General features: G+C 44.1%; 1 protein-coding gene across 4 annotated transcripts in view; it reads right to left on the minus strand.

The window, feature by feature from the left end:
- FRMD4B (FERM domain containing 4B) overlaps nt 1-20979 on the minus strand; it is a 361625-nt gene that overhangs the window by 214634 nt on the left and 126012 nt on the right. For all 4 annotated transcript variants that reach the window (XM_068253954.1, XM_068253952.1, XM_068253953.1 and 1 more), the window contains exons 3-4: nt 18354-18448; nt 12486-12578 (exon numbers count right to left, since the gene is read on the minus strand). In XM_068253954.1, coding sequence (XP_068110055.1) covers nt 12486-12578; nt 18354-18448 — 188 coding nt within the window. The remainder of the gene's footprint in view (nt 1-12485; nt 12579-18353; nt 18449-20979) is intronic.

Raw genomic sequence — 20979 nt, forward strand, 5'->3', positions numbered from 1 at the left:
AGTCAGACTTCAGTCAGAGCACCTGAGCTGCATGCTTATTCAGGGTCTATGTCTAAAAGCATTAAAGGCAGAGGCTCAGCAGGACAGCCAGGCAATATGCATTGTTTAAAAGGAAATAAATACAGCAGCCTCCCTATCCCTCTCGTATTAGGTTCCCTTTAATGCTTTTCTATACTGTTTATATCTGCACGTTCCATGTTATGTCATATTGATGCATGCACACTGGCATGTGTGTTATTATAGTGATGTACTCTGTCAGTGGTATCTCCTGGCTGGCTGTCATGTTGGGACACCACAGTGTTTCATCTCCTCTGATCAGTGTAGGAGCACGCTCTTGGTAGTAAACCATAAAAGGTTAATAAAACTCATCATCAAAGACAATGAAGGACGAGGCATGAGGGAAAGAAATGTGTTCTGAAGCCTTTTCACCAGTGATGAGCAGCGAAAGAGCTCATAAAAGAGAAGCATTCACCGTTCCAGGTCTTGTGAAGAGTAATAACAATGTCTTCATTATGTTCTGTTTTCTCTGCAGTGCTAACAATACTTCCCGAAAAACAGATCATACTCAGGGCCTGGCAATGGAAAATAACAGCTGGGTGACTTTATTTCCTTTTGATTAATAAAGTATTTTTCAGTGGCGTGGATAATAAGCTGTTCTATGCTTCTACCACTTACAGCCTGTATGTGTAAAGAAGTCATGAGATCCTCAGAAGGGGCTCCAGTCTAGACTGTCCAGTATGTCTACTATAAGAAAACACAAAGCAGAATTTTCTCCCTTATTAGTACAAGCTAAAGACCTTAGTTAACGCCTTCTCGACCGCCTAATGACCATTGGTAGTGGGAGGGTGGCAGGTACAGGACCGCCTAACACCGATTGGCGTTACGTCCTGTAGGTGGAGATTAGTGGGGATTGCGCCGTTAGGTCCTATAGGCAGTGATTAGCAGGGATCGCGGCAATAGTTCCTCTAGGCGGAGATTAGCAGGGATTATGGCGTTAGGCCCTGTAGGTGTAGATCACACAGGCGATCCCTATGAGTTACAGAGCTCCCCTCTGTAAACAGCCTGCCAGCCGCAATCTGAGCTGGCAGGCTGCCAGGGAGGAAAAACCTGTCCATTTTCTTTTGTACAGCACTGCGATCTAGTGCAGCGCTGTACTGGGGACAGCTCTGTCACTTGGCTGTCCCTTGGAGTAGCTCACAACGCGATCCCAATGAGAGGTGATTGCAGTTATTGGATTTCGGGGGGGAGGGATAATTTTTTTTTTTTTTTAAAAGCCATTTTTATATAAAAAAAAAATCAGTAAAATTAATAAAAATAAAAACTGCAGAAGCAATCAGATTCCACCAACAGAAAGCTCTGTTGATGGGCAGAAAAGGAGGCAAGATTCATTTGGCTGCTAAGTTGTATGGCCGTGCTATAAGCTGTTAAAGCTGCAGAGTGCTGAATTGTAAAAAATAGCCTGGTCTCTAGGGGGCTGTAAGCCTGTGGTCCTCAGGAGGTTAAAGTAAACCTGACAGGAAGCTGGCCCAGTAACTTCGGAAGTCGGGACTTACTGCATATGCGAAGCCCAGCCGCGCCGCTCATGCCCCCGTCGCCGGGAGAGTTCTGCGCCGACTGGCCCTAACTGACTGAATTGCCAGGCCAGATTGCAGAGGAACGAGGGACAGATCAGCGTGAAGGGGACTAGAGGAAGCTCCAGGTATGTATTTTATTATCCATCTCAGGTACACGTTAATGGGTAGGTGTTCTTTTAAAATAAGTACACAAAATGAGAGTAGGTACCCCAATGTAGTATACAATCGGTAAACTTGGGTAATGAAACAATCTTTCCTCAGGTGGGAGGTTTAATCTTATTATCCTTTCATAGGTTTAGCATTATAACAGTGGTGAACAAGTTTTAACAAATGGAGGACAAACAAAAAAAGAGTTTTGTACCCTCCATTTTTATAGCTAGCCTGAAATTATTATAGCCAGATGATCAGCATTTCAGCCAGGTAACTAGCACTCTGTAAGAATAAAATCAGCAATGGGCAAAGAGAGACAAGACTGAAGTGCTGCAAGTTCCCTCTAATAGATTGTAAGCTTGCAAAGGGCAGGAACCACCTCCTAGTGTTTTTTAATCTGATTACCATTTGAACATGTACCAGTATTGGTGATGTCTTTAACCACACAACTGTGTATGTATTTGTATTGCTGGATGTCCTGATTGTACAGAGTTTAGAACTTCTCATGTATCTATGCTCCCTAATAGTTGATTTGTACTATGTAGAGCGCTACAGAAGATGTGGGCGATATATACTGTAAATAAAAATATCAAAGTTCAGGAAATATTTATCTTGATGAAGAAGTGACTGGTAAAGAAGACATTTTACAAGACAGCTACACGCGGATTGCATCCTGTTAGACCTTTGCAACATCTTCTTTTGCCTTCCTGGCGGTAAGCCCGAGCTGAGCTCGGGGTAAGCCGCCGGAAGGCACCGCTCAGGCCCCGCTGGGCCGATTTGCATAATTTTGTTTTTGCTGCACGCAGCTAGCACTTTGCTAGCTGCGTGCAGTGCCCGATCGCCGCCGCTACCCGCCGATCCGCCGCTATCCGTCGCGCCGCAGCCGCCCCCCCCCCCCCAGACCCCGTGCGCTGCCTGGCCAATCAGTGCCAGGCAGCTCTATGGGGTGGATCGGAATCCCCTTTGACGTCACGACGTCGATGACGTCGGTGACGTCATCCCGCCCCGTCGCCATGGCGACGGGGGAAGCCCTCCGGGAGATCCCGTTCTTTGAACGGGATCTCCGGATCTCCGATCGCCGGCGGCGATCGGAGGGGCTGGGGGGATGCCGCTGAGCAGCGGCTATCATGTAGCGAGATGAAAAAAAAAAAAAAATTAAAAAAAAAAAGATTTGCTGCCCCCTGGCGATTTTTTTGCAAACCGCCAGGAGGGTTAACTAATCCTTATCCCTGTGAACTGGGTCAGAGAGGTTACTTGCTCATCTTAATGACTAAGAATATCATCACAGGCCTGCCACAGATGGATAACACCCATTGCAAGCTGTGCAACAAGAGACAATTAAACAGAGACAGAGTGGATTTCCTCTTGACAAGTGTCTATCGCACCCTGCTGGTTAGTCAGAGAGTTGTCTAACCTGCCGATTCATCAAAATTGTGTACCCACCTGGTTAGTCAGAGAGTTATGTACCCTACTGGTTATTCAGAGAGTTGTGTACCCTGCAGATTAAACAAAAATTGGGTGCCCATCTGGTTAATCAGAGAGTTGTGTACTCTGCCAGTAAGTCGCGTACCTGCTAGTTAATTAGAGTTGTTTACCCTGCTCTTTAGACAGAGGGGTTTGTTCCCTGTTGGTTAGTCAGAGTTGCGTACTCTGCTGTATGGTTAGAGTTGTGTACCCAGCTAATAAGTCAGAGAGTTGCGAACCCTGCTGGTTAGTCAGAGAGTTGTATACCCAGCTGATTAGTCAGGGAGTTGTGTACCCAGCTGGTCAGTCAGAGTAGTGTACCCAGCTGGTCAGTCAGAGTTGTGTACTCAGCTGATTATTTAGAGAGTTGTGTAACTAGCTGGTTAGTCAGAGAGTTATGTACCCAGCTGATTAGTCAGGGAGTTGTGGACCCAGTTGGTCAGCCAAAGAGTTGTGTACCCCGCTGGTTATTTAGAGAGTTGTGTAACTTGCTGGTTAGTCAGAGAGTTATGTACCCATTGGTTAGTCAGAGATTTGTGTGTCCAGCTGGTTAATCAGAGAGTTGTGTACCCATTGGTTAGTTAGAGAGTTGCGTATCCTGCTGGTTAGCCAGAGAGTTGTGTTGTGTACCCTGCTAGTTAGTCAGAGAGTTTTGTACCCTGTGACATTGTTGAATTCCAGTTAAGGCTGGGTTTACACTGCAGGGTTCAGTGCTGTGGATGGTGGCAGCACAGTGACAGCACATATGCTGTCACCACTCATGGAACGGAACACCTGTTCAGATATGTCATTGCATTAGACAGGTCACAATAGTATGATCTTCAATGTGATGCCAGTAAAACCTCTACAGTGCAATATCAATTATGTCATTCTTGATATAGGAGCAATAAAGGCCTAAATTCATGTGATTCAGTAATAAGCAAATGGTAAATATTGTTTAGTATTTGCTGAATCACTGGCACACAATGAGGGTGCAGGTTAGGTAGACTGATTCTGCTGGCTACATCATATCTGTATAAGGAATACTGTGGAACAGCAATCAGCCAGATTCGATCATTTGGGCCGATTCCCCCTCATTCCTCTACAAGCGGAGAACTCCTTTTACTCTGTCCCCTACCTTCTCTAATGGGCAGAACTTGGCACTCAGCAAAGCTCCATGTGGATGTCTCTACAGGGGATGATGGACAAAAATTAATAAGCTTTGCATGGATGATTATTAGCTAATGTGTGTGCTCAGCTTAATTTGCTTCCTAATACATTCTACAGCAGTTTTATGCTTAGACAATTTGAAAATCGTTCCCTACTAATTGCATTAACTCACAGCCAAAGTGATCACTGCACCATCACGTACGGCTTCCATCTTCCATGATTCATTATGCAACTGCAGTTGTGTTGATTAATCACAGATGCCGCTGCGTTCTCGTTATTAGCTGCTGATCGCTACAGAAGTCGCTGCAGTGATTAACAGCGCCAAGCCGCAAGCAACAGTCGGTGAGTCAGGTGCTTCAAGCAGCTGTAGTTCAGTGATCAGCTTGCTTTAATAATACTTTGTCAAAGCCTTTATGCTCTCTTAAAGTGCACCTGTCATTTTGGTTTAAGGCTATATAAGGTTTAATAAAAACTTAATAAAGTACAATTTTTTGTCATGGTTTCTGCTTACCAGAGATTCTTCTAAACCTACTAGTTTGTTCCTGACATCCTGTAGCCACTGGACTGTGATGTACTGTCAGGTGTCAGAGTCTGCAAATGTTCATAGTACCCCTATCATTACAGTTGTCAAGCTTTGAACCTTACTGAAAAGATAAGCTGTACCAAGGTCTGTGGTCTCTGCTCTACTTTTAGGGCTTATTCACACATAGGCCTAGTGCACACCAGAGCGGTTCTGCTGCGGTTTGCGATCCGCTTGCGGGTGCGGATACGCTAGGGTAATGTATTTCAATGGGCTGGTGCACACCAGAGCGGGAGGCGTTTTGCAGAAACGCATACTCCCGGGCTGCTGCAGATTTTGGATTATGGATGCGTTTCTGCCTCAATGTTAAGTATAGGAAAAACGCAAACCGCTCTGAAAAACGGCACTTCAGAGTGGTTTGCCAGGCATTTTTTGTTACAGTAGCTGTTCAGTAACAGCTTTACTGTAACAATACATGAAATCTACTACACCAAAAACGCTTCACAAAACCGCAAAATGCTAGCTGAAACGCTACAGAAAAAGAAGAAAAAGCGTTTCAAAATCTGCTAGCATTTTGCGGATCTGCTAGCGTTTTTTGGTGTGCACCAGGCCATAGAGCAACATTGCACTACCGCTTTTAAGGTGATTTTTAAAATCTCCAGCGCTAAAAATAAAAAATGAAATTGCTCGAAGGCCTAGTGCACACCAGAGCGATTCGGCTGCGGTTTGCGATCCGCTTGCGGGTGCGGATCCGCTAGGGTAATGTATTTCAATGGGCTGGTGCACACCAGAGCGGGAGGCGCTGGTGGCGTTTGTGGCCTGGTGCACACCAAAAAACGCTAGCAGATCCGCAAAATGCTAGCAGATTTTAAAACGCTTTTTCTTATTTTTCTGTAGCGTTTCAGCTAGCATTTTACGGTTTTGGGAAGCGTTTTTGGTGTAGTAGATTTCATGTATTGTTACAGTAAAGCTGTTACTGAACAGCTACTGTAACAAAAAACGCATGGCAAACCGCTCTGAAGTGCCGTTTTTCAGAGCGGTTTGCGTTTTTTCCTATATTTAACATTGAGGCAGAAACGCATCCGCAATCCAAAATCTGCAGCAGCCTGGGAGTATGCGTTTCTGCAAAACGTCTCTCGCTCTGGTGTGCACCAGCCCATTGAAATACATTACCCTAGCGGATCCGCACCCGCAAGCGGATCGCAAACCGCAGCTGAATCGCTCTGGTGTGCACTAGGCCTATGTAAGTGTATGCATGACTTTTGCCTGTATTGCAATGAATGCAGACTTTTCTATGCATATTTTCTATTTATTTAGGATGGAAGCATTCCTCATTACTAATGCTGAAATCAGTTGCAGCTGTCCTTGGTTGGTTTTGGGGCACCATATCAATACAGTGATTGGGGCCCATGGAAAACTCGCACTGGGGCCTCAAGCTCCTTAGTTACGCCACTGAGCTTGATATTTGCATGGTTACATGATTTTGTGATATTTGGGGAGTGGGGTTGTTGTAGTTTCATAGAATAGCACATTCTATATACTGTATGTCAGATAGATATGTCTCTCTGTTTGTAAAGGGTGACATAATTCCATCCATAAGCAGTCCTTAGGGTACAATATCTGTGACTGGGCAGAAAACAGCCATTTGATAAAGTTTACACAAGCTGAAAATTTTATTGGCCTGGTGAGAAATGGGAGCACACATCACTGTATTAAGAAAATGAATGATTTCTGTACTGCCCATGAGAGACAACAAGATGATTTGTTGCCTGAAACAAACCCGACACAAAAACAAGCAGTAAAAACAGCATTCTATTACAAAAGCAGCCAGCATAAACTGCTCTATAAATTTGTAGCACCCCTTAGCTGTTCATGTTTCGGCAACACGTGCGGGAGGCAGAAACGTTTGACATCAGAAGTGCATAGACTGCACTGTCTGATGTTCACACTGCATGCGTTCTGGACCAGTGCGGTCGGCGAACGCATGTTGCATACATTTTTTAACAAAATGTGTGGCTGACCCATTCAGTATAGTGAGTGGGATCAGCCACGCAACACACGCAAACGCAGACGGCATGCATTCGTACGCTTTGCGTTCTGATCACACGGCTATCTGTGTTTGATAATGTGAACGTGGCCTGAGTGAGGGTCAGTCAGGATTACAGAAATTATTTTCACTCACCTGCTATATGTGGCTAATTATTCTCAAGGCACTTAAAGGGACCCTGAGCAGTCCCCTAAAATAAAAAATGTCAGTTACCAGGGGCTTTCTCCAGCCCACTATGGGCCACGAGGTGTCATCCTGGCTCCTGTCCCTCTGGCGGCTCCCGTTACCGGCGACACTCGAGCCGGGTGTCGTGCTGCCTCTTACTGGTTTCCTTGTCATCACGCCGGCCGCTATGCGTCATCACGGCGGCCGGAGTGACAGTCCTGCGCATGCGCGGTTTAGATTTAGAAAACCGCGCATGCACAGGACTGTCAGCCAGCCGGCGTGATGACGCATCGCGGCCGGCGTGATGATGAGGAGCGTCAGAAACCAGGAAGAGTCGGCCCGACACCCGGCCCGAGTGTCGCCGGATCCAGGGGAACGCCGGGGCACCTTGCGGCCTACGGTGGGCTGGAGGAAGCCCCAGGTAAGTGACATTTTTTATTTTAGGGGACTGCTCAGAGTCCCTTTAAAGGGAATCTGAAGTGAAAATAAACTTATGATATAAGGAAATGTATGGGTAGTACACATAAGAAATATAACATTACTGTAGTAGCAAAAATATGTCTCATATTGTTTCCAGTACAGATAGAGTTAAGAAACTTCAGTTGTTATCTATGTAGAAGAGCCTCTCTGAGCTCTCAGACCCAACTTGGGTCGGCCATTGTGCTTTTTTCTGAAGCACTTATACATCAAAGAAACAGTGAAAGGCAACTTCAGATAAGGTTTTATTGCAGGGTAGTTCCAAGGGTCATTAGCTCTGTTCTGTTTCATAGTTTAAAATACAGAGTGTAGTTTGTAAACTGCAAATATTAGAGAATGATGCAATTTTATAAAAAAAAGCTATATACAGTAACTGAAAATAAAAATATGAAACTCTTTTCTTTGCTACTAATGTTCTATTAATTATCCGTATTACACGATTCATTATATCATAAGGGTTTTTTTTTTGCTTCAGCGTCACTTTAGCTTTACTTCACACTTCAGCCCATTCCATTTAGTCCCCCTGGAAGTTGATGTACTATTGCTATCTTTGCAGCAACACCTGCATTATCTGATAAAACCAGTCTTTGGGGGTGCTCAGCACACACATCAAGCAAGGTTTATGACTTTTTCTCCAGTTTTCCTTACACCTGTCTTCATAAATTATCCCTACAGATGTTTGCCATTGCCAATATGTTGCATGTGACTGGATAGTGCCTTGGGTAGGTTCCCAAAGCCTTTGACATGAGTCTACAAGGGTCAAACACAAATGGTTTAGACTCGGAATGATTATCACAGTGAGAAGCTGGCCACACGGTTCCTGTGAGAAGTGAAGGAGGGTGATAGTGTAAAGTGTTTAATGGCTGTATGCTGTGCTGGTGCCCCGCAGGGGCGTAACTAGATCCCACCGGCCCCCCTGCAAAAATTATGTGCCCCCATGGGCCCGCTCGGGGCCGTTTTGGGGGGCTGGAGGGGTCGCAGCATGAGGGGAAAGCTATACTGCAGTTCGGCGGGGAGGGGGGTGGTCCCCCCCCCTCCCTCACCTCGGGGTCTACACTCTGCGCTCCCCTACAGTTTCAATAAGTGTCCGTGAGCAGCGGCAGGCAGCGGCGGCAGATACATACCTTCCGTGCGCTCCAGCGTGGAAGTTCCTCCCTATAGTCTCTGACGCGACTTCCTGTTTATACAGGAAGTCGCGTCAGAGAGTAGAGAAAGGAGCGTCCATGCTGGAGCGCACGGAAGGTATGTATCTGCCACCGCTGCTCACGGACACTTATTGAAGCTGGAGGGGAGCGCAGAGGGGAGAGCCCAAGGTGAGGGGGGGGGGGGGGGGACCGTCCCCCCTCCCCGCCGAACTGCAGCATAGCTTTCCCCTCATGCTGCGACCTCTCCAGCCCCCCAAAACGGCCCCGAGCGGGGGCAGGGGCTGCAGGGCCTATTGTTACGCCAGTGGTGCCCCGAAATGAACAACTGTTTTCAGCTAAATGTCAGGTTTTGTAGTTGGCAAGGAAGCAGAGAAGGGGAAAAGGGGTGGTAAGCCGGCAACCTCGCGAACACCAGCTGGGACACCACATATGTTGAAACTGATCAGCTACAACAAAATACTGAGGATGAGCTCATCATTTCCCAGACAACAATGCGGTATGTTTGTCACAACTGGTTGTAGCGAGCATCAGTGGCCACATAATCCAGATACGTCTAAAGGCTCATACACAGGCTCAACAAAAGTCTTTTACATGCACAATTATCAAACAACTTGAAGAAGTTGGACAACTTTTGTCAAGGCGTTATCACTGATAAGAGGCGACTAACAACCGATAAGACGCAGCTCAAGTCAATCCAACTGTTGGATTGACTTGATGAACAACTGAGAGAAGTTGTGTCCAACATGGCAATGTGTACAGAAGTCTGCTATGACTTTTTAATGACTTGCGTTACTAACTAGAACATATTAGTCGTTTACCAGTTGAGTAACAATATGTAAATTTGTAGTTGTTTGTCAAGTCGTTCTGTGTGTATAATAGTTGTTTGCATGCCAAGACGTATCTTTCCAACTTATTTAATCGTAGTTGTTTGTAAAGTTGTTTATAGTCAAAGACTTTTGTGGAGTGTGTGTATGTGGCTTAAAGTGGACCCAAATTAAAAATACAAGATTTCAGAAATAAAATCTATTTTCTAAATTATAATAATAAATAGCAGCCTTTTTTCAGCTGCATGATGACAAATATAAAATATTTTACATTTATTGGAGGAACCCCTCCCCTTCCTTTCATATTGCCGGGACAGAATCCGGCAAACTGGTGGAGTAGATGGTGTCCAGCAATGGAGGAATTGCTAATGGCTGCCACCTGTATAACCCTAGTTATGCAAAGATAAGGGTGAAAAGCAGGCACTGAAATGCTCATAGGCTTGAAGGAGTGTTTATTTATCTTTGTATGTGTCAGAGTGGTACAAATAAATATTTTGAATTAAAAAAATGTTTTGGTTTGGGTCTACTTTAAGGTTAGGTTCACAGTGGGATGTTGCGTTGTGATGGGACATTAATGTCGCAATGCAAAATTAAAAAGCAATGCACCCAAAAAGTTGCAGCGTTCAATAAGGATGCGCAACCGTCGCAAACAGTAGATACAGTGAAACATACAGGCAATGAAAAGTATGCTTACTTGTATCTGTTAATGTCTGCTTTTAAAAGTAACGCACTGCAGCAGTGCGTTACCATAGCACATTTACAACGCGACGCTAACGACGCATAGCCTTAACATTGCAGTGCGGTAAACTGAGTTAAAAGACTTATGTATGTCCCTGGTATAACATTCGGGACAGTCTGTAAAACTGCTTATTGTAGAAAACTAAAGGTGCTTACTGCCACCTTGTGGTGCGGGCGCACAAAGCTTTGGTTATAGCGCAGGCTGACTTTTTGGAAACCTATCATCGGATATGCAGGCTGTCAATTGTCCTCTTCTGAAAAATGTCATTTACCTGGCTGGTGATGCTAATCCTCTGCCTATAATAATTTCTCAAACAATCCACTCTGACAACTACTACAGCAAAATGTTGACATTCCAATACTTATGTAGTCATTCATGTAATAGAACAAACTCTTCAAGATATTTAGTATGCAGCTCCTCATCTGTTAGCAGAGCCTGCTGCATCACTTGGCAATTTTTCTCAGCGAAAGTGGAAATTGTTTGTACTTTTTAACCCTGCACAAGAAAAATCTGGCTGTTGTTTTACTACCATTTTTTAAAACTGTGAACCCCCATCTGCTCCTCTGCTTGGATTATGCTGTAAAATAAGTATATACGAATGTTGCTGGAGAATGTGATCACTGCACACATACCTTCTTCCTCCTCCTTCTCGCAGATGTGCAGGAGAGTCTTTGTGGTAGCAATGCATTTCTTCAGTGGATGCGAGTACAGAGGTATTCTTGCATCCCTGGACTAATTCTCCTGGTGTGCATTGCAGCAGGCAACGCATGTCACACTTGGCCAGGAAGTTGAAAATTCAGTACAGCTTCGGTCAGTCCTCGGAGAAAATGGCGCATTTTAAACATATTATTGCCTGATGCTAAGTTCAGTTTAAAGGGAATGTTAAATTAAATGCTGTATAGTGTAGCTAGTTACCTACCTGGGGCTTTTTCCAGTCCCCTGAAGTCCTTTTGGTACTTGGCCATCACTCTGCACTGCTCTGTTCCTCTACTGCCCCCCTTTAAAAGCAATGTCTGCTCCTTGTGCAAGCCCAGAATGCTCCCGGCCAACAGTTCGCAATAGAGGAGGCACTGCGCCGCGTATAAACCGTTCGGAGAGACGGCAGAGGAACGGAGCAGCGCAGAATGATAGCGAGGGACTTCAGGAGGCTGGAAGATGCCCCAGGTAGCTGGCCACATTATATTTCACCTTAAGATTTCCTTTAAGCAGAACAATGTGTAAAAAGTCATACCGCATGATGATTGGAGCAGAATGCAGTACATACCATGCAATGCAATCCACTCTGCTCATCGTGTGTAAGACTTAATGCAATGAATTCTACTTAACACGGTTTAGTGTATACACCCCAATTCGTGTACATGTAGTACATTATCACCCCCACCTTTTTTTAGGCATAAAATCATACCGCGGCCGCCCAACTTTCTGAGATGAGAAAGAGAGCCACACCCCGATCACGTTCCCCGACATACCCCTAGTCACACATACCATAAAGATTTCATAAGAAAAATATGTTAATAATTCAAACCACACTGGTCCTTTCTATCCTTGTTCATTTTCCTTCATATTATATTATATTATATCTTCATATTAAGGAAATATGTCAATTTAAAACATTGGAATCAAATTTAGCTTCAATTCTGCAGAGCTTGGTGTAATTGCCTTCTTAAAACAGAAGGAAATTTGCAATAATTCAGTTATAAACGAACATTTGTGGTTACCCACAATGCACACCTACTAAATATGCAAATTATCCCTTTCCGCCCTTGTTAAGCCAAGCAAGCATCCAGAACCGCTGGTTTATAGCAAGCCTATAGCTTTAAGTTTTACACAGCCATATCAAACCCACATGTAGACAGCCTGTTTCGGACTTTTGGTCCTCATCAGTACATGGCAGGGATTGATAAGGCTGCATGAAATAGGGCTTGGTCAATTCTTCAGAAAAATACATATATTTACACAGATCTGTACATCAATCCTGAAAGAGGGACAAATGAGGAAGAAAGAGGGACAGAGGGGCAAAGTTCCCAAAGAGGGACTGTCCCTCCAAAAGAGGGACAGTTGGGAGCTATTAAAATCTAAGTGATAATAGGAGTCTTATTTGAACTGCATTCTGTAATCAGCAACAGGGGGAGCAGAGACCTCCTACATTTTATAAGAGCACTCACTTGGGTTTAGGAGATTAGCTGTGAAAAGAAGCGTTTGGTCACAGAAACTGCTGGGAAGTGACATACCTTACCACAAAGTAAAGTGTTACCGGGCCCGGTTTCTTTGGCAAGTTGTGGTCCAGCACTCTCTGCTCTAGCTGTAGCCAGGCGAACTGCCCTCTGTCAGAGAAATAAAGATAACATTGGGTTATACACATAAATTCAGTAATATTATATCAGGCAAGTGCTTGGCACGTTTATATATTACATGGTTTTAACAAATTAAATTTTCAGTCAGTAAAAACATTAAAGTGAATGAGAACCAGGGCCTTTCCAATAGACACATCAAACATAACTCGATAGGGAAGAGAGAACCTGCCGAACTAACGGGGTGAGATGAGGGCGACCGATGAGTGGATAGTTTCACACAACAAATAACAGTAAAATGAGATCATTTTAAGCTTACAAAAATTAACATGTAAAATTAATAGGCGGTGCTAAAAAAATGAGATGTAGGTTTGTAATATTTAATAATATTTATACTGTATATGTTTTAAAAATAAAAAACATAGTAAATAAATAAAAAAAAATGCAACCTCTACCCCAATCAAAACCTTTTTAAGGCACACAATGTAAAGTCTTTGGACCCGTTCTGACTTGAAACCGCAAAATGCGTTCGCAATTGCCTAGTAATGGTGATTGCAATTTTGCATTGCTATTTTCTGCGATTTGACCACAGTTTGAATAATCCCATAGGATTACTTGTGCTGCAGCGATCAGTAAAGAGCAAAATGCAGTCTGAAAGTGCCCCAGTGTGAATGAGGCCTTTATTCCACATAATTGCTGGGGAAATTAAATTCTCTGTGTTTTCTGTTTGTTTATCAGATCAAACTGTCTAATTAGTTTTTATCAACCACTGTGAATAGACTGCACGAGAACTCTGCCAAGGCAGCTCTCCATATAGTAATCAATGGCACTTAACCCTTTCAGTGCTCCCTGCAGAAGTAAAACCAAGATAAAAACGTTTGCGTTTTTTAGGATTTACATATGTATTGAAGATTTTTTTTTCCCATAAAGGACATCATGCTGTGGCTAATCTTTTAGAGCACAGATGAAGTTCTGAGTTCAGTTCCACTTTAAGGGCTGGTGCACACCAAAACCCGCTAGCAGATCCGCAAAATGCTAGCAGATTTTTAAACGCTTTTTTTTATTTTTATGAGGCGTTTTGCTAGCGTTTTGCGGATTGCTGCTGCGGTTTTCAGTATAGTAGATTTCATATATTGTTACAGTAAAGCTGTTACTGAACAGCTTCTGTAACAAAAACGCCTGCAAAACCGCTCTGAACAGGCGTTTTTCAGAGCGGTTTGCGTTTTTCCTATACTTAACATTGAGGCAGAAACGCATCCGAAATCCAAAAAATGCCTCACCCAGGCATTTTTCGTTTCTGCAAAACGCCTGCCGCTCTGGTGTGCACCACCCCATTGAGATACATTGACCAAGCAGATCCGCAGCCGCAAGCGGATCTGAAAACGCCCAAAAAGCCGCTCGGTGTGCACCAGCCCTAAGAGTTCAGTAGTCAGTCCTCTTCCTTCCAGCACATACTATTCTTGGTATTTTGGTCTTGGAAAACCTCTTAGTAACATATGAGCTGCTTGTACAAATTGCCCCCAGATGCATACAATCACTTAGACTCTCATTTTATCAAGAGCACAAAATCTCTCCCTTAACAATATTGCTGTGTCCTGTGTGTGAGAGATAAAGCTTTAGAGCGTTAGACAATTTACTATTTTTTCAACTGCTACTGTAACTATATCAATGGCAGGAAATGGCTGGTACAATGCAGGAAGAACATGGCATCACAATGCCCCAAGATTCCAACACCCAGCCCTCATTCATATCTGGTAAATTATTCAAAGAAGTAATTATGGGAGCGTTATTTTACATATGATCCGCTGCTAATTGATTGGTGATAGCGGTTCGTTTCACAGAGAACAGAATGTCAAGCTCGTTAAATATTGATAACATACGGGCGAGTTTCATGTGCGATGTCTGTAGTTAGCTAAGATGGGGACATGGCAACATTCATTCTACAAGATAACATTTATGAATAATTTCTTCTGATGTTAAAATTAAATTCTCATTAACTATGTTCTTACCCTTGTCATGTAATTAGCTTGTCTCGTTAATGATTTTTCTATGTCAGCATTACAGCTTAGAGCTTAAAGATGGGAAGGTAATGATTAATTCACTCTGACCAGTAAGTTGGGTGACCAAGTTTTAAAATGGATTATTTTCTGAATAATTGAAACTTTCCATACTTCTATTGCTGTAAATAAATCATAAAATTCCTGTTCTGACCTGACTGCAGGAGGGAAGTTAAAGGACCTCTTTCGCGAATGCGGAAAAAAATAAAAAGTGGTTTATGCATAAACTATTAAACATCCTTCTAAAATAGTGTAAACTGTTTTTTAAAAAAAATTAATGGTTTCATCAAAGCAACATGTAATCCTCAGTGTATGTAAACACTGACGGATGAGGGACTGGGAGGCTAATCCATTTGTTAGGGGTGTTTTTTTTTTTACTTTCATTTCACAAACATAACTCCTGCCTACCTAGTTTTCAGTGGTGTAATCCATTGCTGTCAGGAATCACCCTTTGTAAGGAACTCACCTGTCAGCGGTTCCAGTCTCAGCGGCTCAGTGAGCGGAGCATGGCCGTGATCGTCCTCATCTGGCGGCATCCCCGGCACCCCTGCGGCGGTGAACGGCAGTGCGCGCCTCCCCTGTGTCCCTGGGCGGGTGCGCGCGGCTCGGATCCGCTCTTATACCCTCCGACGTCCGAGGATTTAGTGTCAGCTTACATGTTGTCAGCTGACACTCCAACTGGTTGCTCTGGGTTAGGCCGGTACTGCGCGGGGTTTGTAGGATTTAAACCCCTGCCTCGCTCTCATTCACTGCCCGTGATAGCAATCAGTGCGCTGGTGCTGGGCACTCTGTCTCTGTTATATTATTGCTTGATGCTTAGTCTAGTTAGCTTATTGAGATATATATATATATATATATATATATATATATATATATATGCAGACACTGCCAATATATATATACTCCAGCTAGTCCAGTATTTTGATTATTGCGTATGACTTTTGCTACTCCTTGACCTCGATTCTGTCTCAACCCTTCTGACCACTTGTGTATGACCCCTGCCTGTTAACGACCAAGCCTTTTGCCTCAGCCTATTGTACCATAGCCATCTGATATTCCGTGTATGACCTCAGCTTGTTTAACGACCTAGCCTTTGTCTCAACCTTTTGTACCGCTGCCTTCTGATCTCTCGTGTATGACCCTAGCTTACGATTGACTACGATTATCTGATCCTCTGTGTATATGTTATACCAAGCATGACACCCTTATAGCATAATGGCTGAGCTCCACTGAGCTCCTCCGTATGTGTTTACATTGTTGCCTGGCAACCAGACTCCCGGTCTGTGCAGAGAGTCGTTCTGTGCAGAGAGTCATCTGTTATCAGCTGCTGGGAGAATCAGCCAGAATCAGCCCTATCTACACCATACGATTCTTTGTCTAATTTGATGCAATTTGATTCAATTCATCAATTCGATTCAATCCGACCTGTCCAATTCATGATTCGATTCAATTTAATTCAAATTGAATCGCTCAAACGCTGGAGGTTTCAAAAGCTTTTCCCAATGTAATGCTATAGGTTTTTTTTTTACAAAACCTTATTGCTCCAGTGTGCACAGACACATAGGATAACATTAGCAGCAGATTTAAAAACTCAAAACGCTCAGAAAAACTCCTCTGGTGTGCACCATGCCTAACTGTGCCTAGTTATATTTTAGTGGCACTGCCTGTTTATGTGATATGCTGCATTTTTTTGTATTATTGGAGCGGGGCTTCATCCAACATTTTGCTGGGCAGGCCTACTTAGACTGCTACTGTAAATTTGGCTCCACCCATGACCACACCAGTTTTTTGGCTGGAGTGCCCAAAAGTGCCCCGGATCTCATAAGGTGGGCATACACTGGTCGATTTGCCATCAGATCTACCAACAGATAGATCCCTCTCTGATCGAATCTGATCAGAGAGGGATCGTATGGCTGCCTTTACTGCAAACAGATTGTGAATCGATTTCAGCATGAAACCGATCACAATCTGTGAAGCTGCCACTGGGGCCGCCCCCCCCCCCTCCCCCCCTGCCAGCTATACATTACCTGATCTGGCCAGCGTGACTCCCCTGGTCTCCGTTGTCTTCTTCTCCGCGCTGGGTTCCGGACCGGCTGGCTTCCGGACCGGCTGGCTTCACTGAACTTCCTGTCCAGGGGAAGTTTAAACAGTCGGGCGCTCTACTGTTTAAACTTCCTGCAGGGACAGGAAGTTCAGTGAAGCTGAAGCCCTGGAGCCCGGAGCAGAGAAGAAGACAGCGGAGACCAGGGGAGTCGCGCTGGCTGGAACAGGTAATGTATTGCCGCTGTATTGTGTCGGTCGTCGGGCATTCGAACGCCGCTATCGACGCACTCCCGACCCGCCGGCGATCTAGAAAAATCTTCCGCACGGACAGATCGATGGGAACGATTGATTTCGGACGGAAATCGATCGTTCTGTCAGCGTTTGCGCGATGATTTTACAGCAGATTCGATCACAGTGATCGAATCTGCTGTATATCGGCAGGAAAATCGTTAGGTGTATGGGCCCCTTTAGGATACTAGCAACGCCCCTGCTTGTGAGTACACATGACATCACTGATTAAGAACCTGTGATCTCAGGCAGTGTTTACTGCATCAGCTCAGATTTCATTATTTTGATTCAGTCTGCCAGCAATCTATCTCAGAATTGCTAGGGGAACAGTTTGTTAATGATTAGCACTATTCAAAACATATATAGAAGATCATTACCATAGCATCATTGAAGAGTTTATACTGTAGTTAAGGGAGGGCTCCCAGTGGGCCCTGCTGGTCCAAAGGCCCTGCTGCAGTTGCAACCTCTGCATCCCCTATTGCTAAGCCACTGCTTCTTATCTGTTCACATTGTGGCAGATCAGCCCAGGACTGATAGCTCAGCCGCTCCGTGGCCACAGACGGCCCAGCTTGCAGCAGAAGACAGGGCTGAGAAGTGGGGATGGAATATCATTATGGGCATGAGCGGTTATTCATTTCCAAGGTCTGGAGTGAGGTCACAGACGAGGGAATTCGTCTTCCTCGCTCAAGAGCCCATCTTGTTCAATATTAGCGGACTAAATGGAACGGGCCATCTTGTACAGCACGACTCACTCAGCGAGCTCTTACAGCCTAATTACCTTCAATAAGTTTCATGAATTTCAGCCAGACAGCACAAGGAATGGAAACATATGCTCAGATTATGTCGGTGACATTCACTCGATAGAGGCTTTGCTTTATTGTAGGCAGGAGGAAGTGAAGAAGTGCACTGAATTAATGATTCCCAGCAAAACAACCTTATCCCCAAATACAGCTCTGCACTTACCAGGCATAATCATAATCATTGACCAAATCATTTATAAATCAACGTTGAAAAATACAAGCAATTTTAGTCATTAAGTTACAATCAGTAAAGTTCCAGATCAGCTGCTTCTAATACTTTACTATACTATCCTATAGACCCTGAACAAGCATGCAGATCAGGTGTTCTGACTGAAGTCCAACCAGATTAGTTGCATGCTTGTTTCAGGTGTGTGATTCAGACACTACTGCAACCAAAGACATCAGCAGGACTGCCAAGCAACTGGTATTGTTTGAAAGGAAACAAATATGGCTGCCACCACATGCCTCTCATTTCAGGCTTCCTGTGTGTGTGATTTGGATTGCTGTCTGGGAAGAACAAATCCACCCTGGTAAATGCAACAAGGGGAGTGAAACAGAGGAGGCCTATCCTGTAACTGATATATCTAATAACACGTGGGGATTAAAATATTTTTACTTACGTGTCATCCAGGAACGAGATACCAAAATATTCCTTCTCTTTCAGGCTGAAGTGTGAAGCCACAAGATCCAGCAATTCTCGGGACAGGAGTTTGGGCTGTTACAGAAACAAACGGATATAATTATTCATGTGACAAGTCTGTTAGTGAGCTGCTTCCATGTGGAAAATTTAAAAGTACCACTACAGGTCCCCAAATGATGAACGCCGACTTTACAAATGGCATAACAATGGGGACAAGTAAAAAAAAAAATTCAGATAGGCCTAGAGTTTTTGAGAAAATTGATTTAAAAAATTCAAAGAAAAATGGTTTATAAACTTAGAAAAATGGCTTTTTTTCTGTGGTAAACTATATTATGTAGAGAGTTCAAAGTTCTGCATAAACATTTTACACCTTTTAAAGCAAACCTGTGATCCAGCCCTGGATAAAGGGGGACAGAAGGAGGCACAAAGTGGGAAAGGGTTAGAGGTGGAACAGAGAGACAAAGGGGAGACACAGAGGGAAGTGGCTGGCACAGATGGAGACACTGAGGGAACAGGGACAGAGGTGATACGGAGGGCAGAGGGGAACACACACACACAGGGGGACATTATAGTCACAGGAGGGGAATGGAGAAGCTACAAGGGACAGAGATGGCACAGTGTTCCAACTTAAAGGGAAGGTTCAAGCAAAATAAAAAAAGAGTTTCACTTACCTGGGGCTTCTCCCAGCCCCATGCAGCCATCCTGTGCCCTCGTAGTCACTCACTGCTGCTCCAGTCCCCCGCTGGCTGCTTGCCGACCATTAACACATACATTTTTACGCAATACTGGTTTAATGCGTAAAAATTTACGCATTGAACTAGTAATGCGTAAAATGTATGTGTTAATGTTCCTGCACTAGCGGGAATGCGTAAAAATGTACGCAATGCATCCCGCCAACCTCCGAGGTCGGCAAGCTGCCAGCGGGGGACTGGAGCAGCAGTGAGTGACTGCGAGGGCACAGGATGGCTGCATGGGGCTGGGAGAAGCCCCAGGTAAGTGAAACTCATTTTTTTATTTTGCTTGGACCTTCCCTTTAAAAACATATTCAGGTTAAGAACAAACCTAGAGTCCTTTTCTCGTTCGTTAACTGGGGACTACCTGTATAGAAAAATGTTTTATCTCTCTTCTACTCCTATAGCGTTTTATGTAATAGCAGCAGAATAAAGTCCACACTTTCATATAGTTTATAGGGCATTCCTCAAGCCAAATACTTTTTTTTTGTTTTGTTTTAATACGCTAATTCCCTATAAACTAAACAAGCCTCGCCCACAGCTTTTCACAGTGCCTTGGCACTGTAGCAAGAGCTTATGGGAGCTCAGTCTAGGCAGGATGAGGAGGTGGTTACTAGCCAGAGATTTCAGAGGCAGAGAGGAGGAGGGAGGAGTATGGGGACTGAATTTACACACAGGCCAGCTGATAGCATCTCCAGTCCTCAGCCTGTGACAATGTGACAAACAGAACGTGGCTGCCCTCGTATCACAGGAATAAATTAAACTATTGAAGCTGTTTGCAGCTAGATATGCTGTGTAAACTATGGAAACTTTATATAGGATATATAGACAAGTTACTTGTTATAGTTTGTTTTTCATCTCGGATCCGCTTTAAAGGGAACCTAAACTGAGAGGGATATGGATGTTTACTTTTAAACATTACCAGTTGCTTGTCAATCCTGCTGATCTCTTTGGCTGCAGTAGTGGCTGAATCGCGCACCTGAAACAAGCATGCAGCTAATCCAGTCTGACTTCAGTCAGAGCTCCTGATCTGCATGCTTGCTCAGGGGCTGTGGCTAAAAGTATTAGACACAGGATCAGAAGGAAAGTCAGGCAACTGGTATTATTTTAAAAGGAAAAATCCATATCCTTCACAGTTTATGTTCTCTTTAAGCCCCCTTTAAGCTGCTCTTCCCTCGCCGTCTCCCCAAGCTGCACATGGGCGACGAAGCACAACTTGGCCAACCTGGAACCAGGATATTTAACAGGAGTATACTGAATAATTTACTTCATTCTAGTGTATGTCATTACGGTTCCTCTTTAAAGGGAACCTAAACTGAGAAGGATATGGATTTTTCCTTTTAAAATAATACCAGTTGCCTGACTCTCCTGCTGATCCTGTGTCTCTAAGGGCCCGTTTCCACTATCGCAAATTCGCATGTGTTTTACGCATGCAAATTCGCATAGCCAATACAAGTGGATGGGACTGTTTCCACTTGTCAGGATTCCTTTGCGGTTTTCTGTGCAGAAAAAATCTGCAGGGCAGAGCCATCAGAATTTGCATACTGCTATGCGAATCGCATACAATGTATTTAATAGGGAATTCGCATGCGGTATTGGTATGCAAATGTTCACAGCACACAGGCACTGCAAAGGTTAAATTCGCGTACATCGTCATCCATGCGAAATCGTATGCGAATTGGCATGAAAATTCGCATATAACCGCATGTGAAATTTCATCCGCATGCAAATTTTTACCCGCAGCGATTCCCACCGCACAAGTGGAAACGGGCCCTAAAACTTTCAGCCACAGCCCCTCAACAAGCATGCAGATCAGGTGCTCTGACTGAAGTCAGACTGGATTAGCTGCATGCTTGTTTCAGGTGTGTGATTCAG

This window comes from Hyperolius riggenbachi, chromosome 9 (assembly GCF_040937935.1).
Source record: "Hyperolius riggenbachi isolate aHypRig1 chromosome 9, aHypRig1.pri, whole genome shotgun sequence".
Lineage (NCBI taxonomy): Eukaryota > Metazoa > Chordata > Amphibia > Anura > Hyperoliidae > Hyperolius > Hyperolius riggenbachi.